General features: G+C 42.4%; 1 protein-coding gene across 13 annotated transcripts in view; it reads left to right on the forward strand.

The window, feature by feature from the left end:
- The window catches only part of LRIF1 (ligand dependent nuclear receptor interacting factor 1), a 70,741-nt gene that overhangs the window by 21,693 nt on the left and 36,953 nt on the right, over nt 1-12,095 (forward strand). For 7 of the 13 annotated variants that reach the window (XM_085886561.1, XM_085886563.1, XM_085886571.1 and 4 more), the window contains one exon: nt 10,006-11,139. In XM_085886561.1, the coding sequence (XP_085742687.1) occupies nt 10,006-11,139 (1,134 nt within the window). Of the gene's footprint in view, nt 1-9,783; nt 11,140-12,095 lie in introns of all 13 variants that reach the window. The other 6 variants (XM_085886567.1, XM_085886565.1, XM_085886568.1 and 3 more) reach the window with 1 other exon arrangement.

A 12,095-nucleotide genomic window follows, 5' to 3' on the forward strand; every position in this document is an offset into this window, starting at 1 on the left:
TGATTGCATTGCATTTATTGTATTTGGTTTAGTTCTGCTCTTTGTGTTCCCTATTTCTCCCATTACTGTTTAAAATAAACCCAATTGTTTAAATGTTTTCAGCTGGTCGCGTCCAATTCTTTCATTGACTGAGCATGTCGTGTGTTGGGAGTTAGAAGGCCGTTGGTTTGCCGTAAGGGGACAATCGGACCGACGGTTCTCAGCGATTAAGCCGCTCGGAATCGTGCACCGGACAGGCTCACTTAAGCGGCTTGTTCCGTACGCGTTCCGTCGAGGGTGAAATACCCCGGTAGTTGGATCACGTGGGTATTTAGGTAAATTGAAGTTGGCAATTGACCCTACCCCACTTGGTCTGCCCTTTGGCGTATTTCGGTTCTTGTACAAGGACCCGTTGACCTCGGACTTACCTGGCGACGATCTGGTAATTCTGGGCGATCGAGCCGAGGCGGCCCCCCACTGTTCCATTGAGGGTCGAAGACGGGTCAATATACTGCCTGACCCCCAAAAAATTGCAAATTTTTGTTTTATGCTTATTTCTAGTAGTTTATGACGTGGAAGACAACATTTTAAAAGTTGGACAATTTTGACGCATGGGAAAGTCCCTCAGTGACGTCAGAAAACAAGATGGCTGCCGGCAGATAAAACGTCAAAAAATTGACTGATCCTTTATATGGATCGGTTTATTTTTTATATTAAAAAAAAACAAAAAAAAAATTTGATCATCAGACCACTAACAATTTAAAGTTAATTTTGCACCAATATTTGTATTATGATCATTGCTGGTAGTTTATGCAGTGCTAATCCTGAGACCATTCGCAATTTAAAGTAAATATTTGCACAAATATATGTTCTTTGATTGTTTCTGCCAGTCTATGACATGGAAAGCAACATATAAAAAATTGGACAATTTTGACACATGTGTAAGTACCATATGCCTTCTAGTCTTAGATTCCAGTTTCATCATCCTCCTCCTCCTCCTCCTCCTCCTCCTCCTCCTCCTCTATCTCTGGTTCAACACTCATATTGTCACAATTGCTGTCCTGGCAATGTCCACATGCACTGGTGCATTCTAATCCATGCTTCCTACATGAACACCTTAGTGTTTTGCACCCCCCTGAACAGTTGCAGTGAATCATCTGAAGTAGTATGTCTGGAGCAGGGCTTTTGTCTGTCATCACTGGAACAAGTTTTCCTCCTTCTACCTTCCATCCCCACTCTGTTGGCTCCATTCCACAACAAAGGCCCATCCATTCCATTACCTGGTAATAGGTCCGCAGAGAATGAAACTTGCAGGCAGCGGATGTCGGGGGCAGTCTTTCAGGAGTGACAAATGCCTTAGCCCTTGCAACCTTTTTGCAGAGAATGTTGTATCTGATCGATGCCAATGAGTCGTTCTGATTTGCTTTAAACAATGCCACCATTGCTCTGCAGCCTGCAGTTTCAATAACATCCTGACTCTGCTGTGGTTTACAGAACACCCTTGAGCTGTCTATCAGTTCCTTTTCTTTCTTGATGATTCTTTGAAACCCTGACTTCTTTCCAATCCCAAAGACACGAGACGTTGCGTCACAGCCAGTTAATGCATGAATGAACAATATATCTCTGCAGGCTGCATTTCCAAGTATCTGCTGAAGGACTTTGATATTGTAGACATTTGATTTTGCCTTGTCAGAACGGAAATAGAGTTCAATGCAGTTTGTCTCAGCAGGAGGAGAAGGAGATCTGTATCTTCTCCAATGAGGGTTGTAGATCTGGAAGCCGCATTTGCGACGGCCGCTTTTGCAATCTCAACATCAGCATCTCCCTCTGCTTGGATCACCTCACAGCCTTCCTTGCGCAACACCTCTATAATCAACAGTATCATTGCCTGCTTGTTTGACTCATTCGACAGAAAGTCCTCCTTTTTCCCAACAAATTTTGTTGACTCCGTAATGTTAACCTTGGTGGCATTCTTGTTTCTATTCCGACGTTGATGAGAACAGTCCTTTGTGCTTGGCCCAGCCTCATAACCATCAAACACAACAGTAGCTTTGCCATAGTGTCTGACTCTAAATGAGGCATATTCATCTGCAATGGAACTGCAGGTGAATCCCTCTGTCCACTTTAAGCGGTGAATAAGTGATCCCCCGTCAAGAACATCATGATCTGTTCCTGGAACTGTCTGGTTGACAGCATTGTCAGATTTGGTTGTAGCACAATTCCTTATTGCCTCCGCCAACTGTGGTTTATCTGGCTGGCGCAGGATGTTTTTTGCCTCAAAAAGAGACATTGGGTATGGGCAGAGTTCATATTTCATCACTTCACCTATCTGGAGATCTCCCGTCTGTGACACGACGAAGAACCTCTGGAATAGTAACGCTGGATCTATTGTGCGGTCCTCAGCAACTTTGACTGCCCTGCTGGATGCAAGTGTCTTGACTTTAGAACTCCTTTTGTGTGAATAGGAGTAAGCTGGGTGATCATCCATCTTCTTGACAATGTCACTACCTACTTTGAATAGGTCATGAACATTGACATCCTCATTTGCAGTAACCCCTGTGATGATATTGCGCGATGACTTGTCATCAGAAAATGGTGTGAAGCTGTCCAGTTTTTCGGCAACTTTGCCACAATCAGCTTCATCTCGACTCACCCTGGATGTTGTCAACTCCTTATGTTGTTCACTTGTTGAGTAGCTACTCGAGGTCAGTTCTTGCATAGCAAGGTTGTAGGAGGACGATATGGTTGAAGACAGAGTCCAAACTGCTCTCTGGTGCTCTGACATCCCACTTCCTCGAGTCAACTCCCCTTGACTTTTCAGTGAGCGCATTAATGTCTGTTCTATCACAAGATCAGAGCCTAGGCCAGCCCATTATTGGTCACTGCGCCGGATTACATGATAACCAGATTGGAACTTCTGATGAACCTCAGGGTTGTCATCCTCTAACACAAGCATCTTCTCGAGATAGAGTCGAGCTGACTTCAGGTAATTGGGATGGCCAGCAGCTGCAAATATCGGCAAGCAAGCTGATATGGCTTGGAGATGCATCTCCCAGGACCCCGTCCGATCAGCTGCCACAAGTGCCCTTGCAATTCCCAACATACGCTGGTAGCTGATCCAAAGTGCACTGGTTTTCGAGTCTTTTGCAAGTTTATTCCTTTCCTGATTCAATCTATTGTCAATGAAATGAATGCACTCTGATTGCAACACAGACTCTATAGTGTCACTTTCGACAGTCTCCAGGGAAATGTACAGTCGCTCCAGTTCTGCCACTTGTTCTTGAAACCCAGAGTCAACTTCCACAATCTTGCCAACAACCTGACGTGTAAGACACTGATCCACAAGCAAATGGCCACGAAAAGCACGTTGCACCGCCTTCCCACTCAGCATGTGCACAACAGCATTTTGACCATACACTGTTTCCAGGATCTCTTTCAGTCCACTTTCATCCATCAAACTTCTAATGGCACCCAACAAATTCATTAATGTGTGGAAGCTCCCAAGCAGTAGCACTGCATTATGGATTGGGTTATCAGCAGGAAGAGCATTCACTATCTCAGAGGCCTTCCAAAACAGCGGTTGGTCAAATGTGATGATTGCTGGCATGTTGTGTTTTGATGCAAGTTTGCTCAGGTAATCAAGAGTTGACAAGATGCAGGTTTTGTCACCTGGGTTCATATCAATCATTGGGAGAAACTGTATTGAGGCTTTCCCTGGGTGATCACACTCCTCATGCAGAAAGTGCATCATGCCTTGCCAATTTGGTGCACTCTTTTCGAAGCAAAATGACATCTCCCATAATATGTCAATTGTGCGATCACAAATTGATAACAAAGGGAGGGGCTGAAATTTGAGGTTGCGGTTGATGTGTTCTGCATTGCGGTAATCTATTATATTGATCTTCCTCAGTTCGACGAGCTTCCTGTCAGACATTTTCTTTCTAGATATGATGTGGCTAGATTGCCGCCCTGGTGTAATAGCTGCTATCATGCCCATCCCATGAAAGGTACCCTTTTCATCCAACGTTATGATGTTGTGATCCACATTGTCTCCAGCAAATAACAAGGATGTATCAAGAATGTCGGTGTCACCTCCAAACACATCCGGAGCAAGAGAAGAGGCTGCATTTACTTCAAACCATTGCACTTCGGAATAAGATGACGAAAAGCCAAAGGTTGATAGACTATCCATCAAGAAACGAAACCTATACAAGTGATGCATTTGCACTGCAAGACCAAGCTGCAATGGTGCAATTACAGCCCTTGGACGCACTGCTTGGATGACTGCTTGTCCAATACCAGCAACCTCCCTAGATGTATCTTTCCCAACCAAAAGATGCTGCAGCAAGAATCGCAGGCTAGCTGGGACATACCCCAATGAAGCAGTAAGGCTTAGGTCTGCAGTAGTTGGGTATGTATCCCCATGTGATGCAACTGTATCCAAGGTGCATTTGGGTCCTTTTTCTTAACTTCAGTGCTGCAGAAAAGGCAATGTGTTTTACTGTCATATGGTCCCAGGGAAATGCGAGCACTCCTCTTGATTGATGGACCTGATTCCACATGATCCTTCTTGGTGAAAGCAATGTCCTTTTTGTTTATGTGATTCACTCGGCATGATTTGTGAACACTGGTACCAGCTAGAATTCTGATGTCAACACCCCTTTCGGCACTTGCACGGTTGATGCCTTCTGCTCCTTTCTCACGAACTAATACTGTTTCCTCACAGTCCAATCCCCTTTGGCATAAAGGGAAGGTCTCTTTACCATATAAAGAGTTCATTTTCTATCTCTGAAAATACAAAAATGAGATCTTTTAGAAGCATGCAGTCAATTTACATTGGCCATATACATTGAATGCCATCAGAGCATTCTCCGCCCCTGAAACCGAGATATTTATGTAAGATATATATTACGAGGAAACATACTATGGAATAATCTGCATAGTGGTTCATTTTCGACGTAGTGAATCGTGCATGGTTTTGTGACATTTTTATCATGTCAAATATTTTTACTTTCCCATGGTCCATTTCTGTCCAACTTTTGATATTATATGTTCCTAAGTAAGTCTTAAAATATAAGGAAATGCTATAAAACAAAACTTTGCAATTTTTTGGGGGTACGGCTGTTCTGGTTGTATATTGACCCGTCTATCGTGCTCGTAGCGACGTGCCGGCGGGAAACCGCAACAATATTATTGGCGCCTTTTCAAAGTTGAAGTAGAAATAATTTTTATAAGTTGAAATAATTCGGTTTCAAGCATATGATTCTCCTTTGCTTTGAAATTTAACTCACCTGTGGTGAGTTGCAGTTGCCTGCAATATAAAAATCACTCATTCAACCAGTTTGAAAAGAGAAAAGGAGTCATTCTGCTGTTTTGTGTCACTGTGTGTATCCCAATGAGCATGGCAAAAATAAAGAAAACCAGAGAATTGCCTGAGGAGGTGAGACACAAGATTGTAGCCAAGCATGGACAATCTCAAGGCTACAAGTCCATCTCCAGAGACCATGATGGTCCTGTCTCCACCGTATATAATGTTATCAGGAAGTTTAAGGCCCATGGCACTGTAGCCAACCACCCTGGACGGGAATGCAAGAGAAAACTTGATCGAAGATTACAGTAAAGGATTGTTCGAATGGTGCAGAAAGAACCTCGATCAACTGCGAAACAGGTTCAAGCTCACCTGCAGACACAAGATACGACAGTTTCAACTCACCCGTCACCAATTCAATGAAAGAGGGTTCTGTGGTAGGAAACCCAGGAGGACTCCACTGCTGTGACAGACACAGACGCAGACACACACACACACACACACACACACACACACACACACACACACACACACACACACACACACACACACACACACACACACACGGGTGGTTCACAATATAATCGTTTCAGTAAAAGTTTTCCAAATTTTTCCAGATCGCATTTTCCCTTGTTCCTATTGACATTTTGAACATCTGTACCAAAAATTGAGCCAATAGGACACCAGTAAAGGGTGGCACACTTTTTCACAATTTTTATTGCTCAACCTCAGCTCTATGGACAGTTGCGGAACTTACTGAGTAATTGCTAACATCATGTCCCAAGCTCTTTGCTGTCACTATGAAGGATGCAGCAGCCTGACGATTGGATAGACCCTCTCTGTCCCATGTTGTTGTCAATGAAGCAACAAGTACTTCAGATGAGCCTCGCTTCTTTAATCCTGCATGTGAGATATGGCTGGGCTTGGCAGGCGTTGCCCTGTAAGCGAACTCTTCGTCTGAACCATCTTCAGAGGCTGTTGATGAATCTTGTCCAACTTCTTCCCTCAATCGAGATAGCGTGTGAGTACCTCGGATACACTTCTGTTTTGCCATTGTTTCTGCACTGTATTCAGCTCTTGCGTTTCTCTCAGCTTCTCTTGCCCTCTTTCTCTTATCCTTCCCTTGCTGAACCTTGTCTACACATCCAAAAGAGCATGACATCCGGTCTTCTCTTTGGCGCCTTAGAAATTCTTTGTCTTCTTCGGGGATCTTCAGGTCGAATATGTTTGCTGCAGCAATATCGAAGAGGTCCTGAAGATCCCCTAGCCAAGTTTCACGACGTAAAAGAGCTCCATCCGTCTCTCTGTTTTTCTCTTTTATTAGTTTCTTGTACTCCGCATACAGCTTCTTGATCTTTTTTCGAAGATTGGCATCCGTCATTGTCGGTAAACTGGCTCTCTCCCATATCTTCTTTACTTCATCCATTGTTGCTGTTGTGGCCTTTGATAATGCCTTCCCCTCTTCAATATGATAGAGGAGGTGGAGTAGCACTTGCTCCTTTGAGGGAAGGCGAGCTCCTAAAATGGAAGGTAGAAGGGTCTTCTCGAGCAAGTTACATTTCTTTCTTGATGCCATTATTCCTGAAAATAGAAAAAAACGTCAACATTGTGAAAAAGTGTGCCACCCCTCAATGTGCAGCAATTGACTCCATTTTTGGTACAGATGCTTACATTGCCAATTGGAACAAGACAAAAAGCAATCTGGCAAAATTTTGTGAAAATAAATTTTGTGAAACACCCTAACACACAGACACAGAGGCACAGACAGACACAGAGAGAGGCACAGACAGACAGACAGACAGACAGACACAGACACACATAGAGCAAAAAGGACACACAGGGAGAGAGAAACACAGAGAGAGACACACATAGACAGAGACACAGACACAGACAGAGAGAGACACATAAGAAAGCCTGACTGGAGTTTGCCAAAGCACACCTGAACAAGCCAAAGTCCTTCTAGTGTAGTAGATAGTAGAAAAATCGTGCAAATTATAATACAAGCATCAAATTTGGCATTTCTGTTCTGCAGGGCTTTCTGATCAAATCTGCCCGATTGGCCATTTGAAAATCCAAATTTTGAAAAATTTGAAAAAAAAAAAAAAATTCAAAAAAATTTGTAGTCACAGCTGGCTGAAATTCTTGAAGCGCAAGTCAACATCCCAGACAGAGAACCAAGGGGAGATGCAGGCATCATTGATGGCTCAGCACTTATCAATGCCCTACCTCCACGCACTTCAAAGATATTTGATGACTATGCTAAAGAAGACATCATCCCAAAGGTGGAATCCTATGGTGCCAGGTACGAGAGGGTGGACGTAGTGTTTGATGTGTACAAGAAGTCAAGTCTGAAGTCTGAGGCAAGGTCGAAAAGGGGCAAGGAATCATAAGAAGAGTGACAGGAACCAGTAAGACCCCAATTAACTGGAGAAGCTTTCTTTGAGATGACAGCAACAAGACTGAACTGTTTCACTTCCTTGTGGAAAAGATCTGTGAAGCACAGACGACAAGCACAGTCATTGTCACAAAAGGAGAAGATTCCATTCGCAACACAAGGAAGTCACTGGATGCTGTGTCTCCATGTTGTCATGAAGAACCTGACACTCGAATATTTGTACACACCAGGGATGCAACGACAGATGGTAGCAAGTCCATTATCATTAAGGCTAATGACACTGACGTACTCGTCATAGCAATATCTGAACTGCCATCCTTACAGGAACTAGGTCTTGAGAATATGTGGATTACCTTTGGCCAAGGAGCCAAGGCACGATGGATTCCAGTCCATGAGGTAGTTTCTGCAATCGGGCCTGAAAAAGCTCGAGGGATCCCATACTTCCATGCTTCACTGGATGTGACGTCGTGTCTGCCTTCCGCGGTAAAGGGAAAAAAACTGCATGGCTGACTTTGAACGTCTTTGATAATGTTTCTGAAACATTCACCAATCTCAGCCAGCATCCAACATTGATTCGTGATCTTGACTTTTTTGAAGTTTTTTTTTTTTCAAATGGCCAAACAGGCAGATTTGATTAGAATCCCCTGGAGAACAAATGTGCCAAATTTGATGCTTGTATCATCATTTGCACGATTCCTCTCAAAAATTGCTGTTATCTGCCCCACTATTCTGGGAGAATGTCCTATGGACAGATGAGACCAAATTAGAGCTTTTTGGAAAAGTAAATCATCTCTGTTTACAGAAAACAAAATGAAGTCTTCAAAGAAAAGAACACCTTCCCCACAGTCAAACATGGAGGAGGTTCAGTGATGTTTTGGGGTTGCTGTGCTGCCTCTGGCACTGGATGTCTTGAATGTGTGCCTGGCATCATGAAATCGGGAGATTACCAAGACATTTTGGAGCGCAATGTTCAACACAGTGTCAGAAAGCTGGGTCTCTGTCGAAGGTCATGGGACTTGCAGCAGGACAATGACACTAAATACACTTTAAAAAGACCCAGGAATGGTTCAAGGCAAAACACTGGACTGTTCTGAAGTGGACAGCAATGAGTCCAGATCTAAATCCCATTGAACACCTGTGGGGAGATCTGAAAACAGCAGTTGGGAGAAGGCACCCTTCAAAGCTGGGAGAACTGGAGCAGTTTGCACAAGAAGAGTGGGACAAACTGCCAGTAGAGAGGTGTGGGAAGCTCATTCATGGCTTTCGGCTTGACTGCAGTTATTTTGGCTCATTCATGGCTTGACTGCAGTTATTTTTTCCAAAGGCTGTGCTCCCAAATATTAAGTGTGTGTGTGTGTGTGTGTGTGTGTGTGTGTGTGTGTGTGTGTGTGTGTGTGTGTGTGTGTGTGTGTGTGTGTGTGTGTGTGTGTGTGTGTGTGTGTGTGTGTGTGTGTGTGTGTGTGTAGATTATAAGTTATGTAACCCTACAGTGTCAATGTATGTTTATTCTGTGATTAGCAACTCCCTGGTAGTATGCAAAGGCCTCACGCATGCGCAATAAAAAGAGGCCTTCGAGTTGACCCAGTATTGAAACATGGCGTGTTGTCAGACTCTGTGGATTGCGTGAGCAATCCAGCCGATAAGTACGTACATTATGGCCATCGAGGTGCGACATCAGGTATCAATAATTTTGTCCATGCCATTTATTTTTATTTTCTTATTTAAATGGATATTTTAAGTTCTGAATCAAAAACAAAGGTTTTGAAATATTAACAGTGAATTATAGAATTGTGGAGATCAAATACTTTTGTCAATATCAAATTATTTTTCAAGAAAATTGTGATATTTGAAAAAAATGCAAGGGTGCCAATATTTTTGGCCATGACTGTAGCTACTGTAACATGAGTAATCAATTTAAACTGGAATATGTACTGCACATCTATGGCTCCAAATTTGAAAAAAACAAGTTGGCTCTTATTTTTATATTTTTGCCCCAGAGTGTAGATTGGGCAAGGTAAGGTGTTCTATGAACTGTCTCGTTTTTCATGTTTATGTTGCCAATTGTATTTTTTATTTTTTTTTTGTTTTTTTTTCAATTTAGGGTTTAAGACGAGGAGGAAAATGGCAGAAGATTAAATGATATTTTTTGTTTTAAGAAAAGCGCCCAGCGTGAACATCCGAAGAGGAATTGAAGATTAATATTTATCCTGTAGGATTTGCTGCGGAGGTGCCCAATTTGGATAGATTCATTGAGTGCTGGTTTTTCCTTTTTTGTTTTGCACCAAGTATGACATCTTGTTCTGCATCTCGAACTGATGGACAGGTGATGAACCTTGGCACCATTTTTGAAGAACATCACTATGGACGTTACAAACCCCAAGTATCAAGTGTAATAGAATTGGATCACATGTACACTTGCTTGCCTCCTCCTGAAAGTACTGTCTTGAACATGCAAGTAAACAAAGAAAATTGTGGTGAAGATGTAATTTCGAAAATGAAACCTTTGCTGAAAGAAAAAGAGCATGCAGATGAATGTGTTGGATCTGAAACTCATCATGTGAAGATGAGCCATTATGTTTTGATTATTGGATTGACTGAAAAGGTGAAAACAATATTTGTTATCAACCCAGTATTCCACACTGGACATGTACTAGAGATTCCTGACTGTGTGAAAGTGAAGAACTTATCTTTAAGTGCTCTACCACTCAATATCCAAGAGCAGATTCAAAAATGCAAGAAGCAAAATGCTTCTGTTGAAGGTAGATTTCAGAAAGATGACAATTCTTATTTTTATATCAGTCCTGTCTTCATCCATCCTCAGAATTGTTTGCATTATGAAGCTAGCACACAAGGAAGCAAAGTGGCCTCAACATCATTACTGCCTGGTTCTTCCTCCTTTAAAAATGAGCTTGTTTGTAAACAAAATGAAGATGACAAAATGCATCAGACTCAGAAAAGGGAGTCTGTTGATGCATTTGGGGAAAGGATGTGCAACTTTTACAAGAGGATTGATTCTGGGACTTCGCAAAACTTGATGCGTAAGATTGTTGATGTAATCCAGACGACGATGAAAAGTTCACTATTGAATGTTGAATACCTACATTCTGGAAGTATCAAAGCTGAAAATGACCTTTCTTCAGTCCAAAAGAGCACTCCTGCTATGCTAAATAAAGTGCACACAAATTCTTCAAACAACAGAAGTCCATCAGCTGTTATGACCTCGCAAGTTTTAGCTTCTGCTCCCACCATTTTGCCAGATGTGCACAACTTTCAAGACAATGCAGTTATTATTTTGAATGGTATGGTGTACCTTTTGATTGGAGAGAACAATCTTGGAGTATTTTCCACCGATACCTTGAAATCAGATGCAAGTGTAAACACGTTTTTCAAGGAGGGTGAAAATGTGAACAAGGATTTTCCAGAATCTCAAGATAAATGCAGTCATTCCCAAATAAAGGTATGTATATCGAGTTTTTCACAAATTTGCTTGATTTTGTCGAATTATAGTGAACAAGTTCTAGTCACTTCGGGTTCTGGGTTTGGAGCGTCGGCAGGTCTCTCAGAGCTCTCTGCCGACTTTCTCAAAGTTAAGTTTCCGGTGGTTATATGTCCCATTTTAACTGTTTATTTTCTCACCCACATGTTTCTGTGTTCCTAGTTCGGTTTTGTTTCAAAAATCGTGCTATTTTGTGAGTTTTTATCGACCTTGTCTTTCCGGGTTCCTTGAGGCCAACCCATCCTTCCCCTCTCGGTGTAAGATCATGTTTATTTGTATTCTCTCCCGATTACCTTAAATTCATATTTTCCCCACTTTCCCAATGTCCCCTCTCCCCCCCATCCCTCCCAACTAAACACTCTGTTTCTTGTATTAAATCCACAAACAAACAAACTAAAAATACCTTTCTCCTTGCTTACTCACGATGCCTGATCCTTCTTCTTCTTCCTCTTCCTCTTATTCTTCTTCCTCCTCCTGTCGGCACACCATCTTTATTCTACTGAGCTGACCCTCTCTCGCCATAACCTTCACAATTTCTTCCTCCAATCTTCCATTCCCGAATCTTACCGATTCTTCAAAAATCAATGACCTTTCTTGTATCCTTTCGATCTATACACCTCCTGTAACCACGTGTTTCTCTCGACTCTTCCTGGTACTTTTCATCGACCCAGCAGCTTCACTCTGTGTTTGCAGTTCCAAATTGACCACACACTTCCACGATTTTACTTCAACCTTCCTTTTTCCGAATGTTACACAATCCTTATTTAAAATGAATTAATTCACTTTTGACAAAACACCTCCCAGAGCCACGTGCTTCTGCCGTAACCACGTGATCTGTTTCCACCCCATGCGTTTACCGATCCAAATTCACCATTCACCTCACGATTTTTTCCACAACATTTCCATTACCAAATCTG

The sequence above is a fragment of the Eptatretus burgeri genome, chromosome 6 (genome assembly GCF_056783735.1).
Source record: "Eptatretus burgeri isolate ZD-2024b chromosome 6, Ebu_testis_v1, whole genome shotgun sequence".
Classification (NCBI taxonomy): domain Eukaryota; kingdom Metazoa; phylum Chordata; class Myxini; order Myxiniformes; family Myxinidae; genus Eptatretus; species Eptatretus burgeri.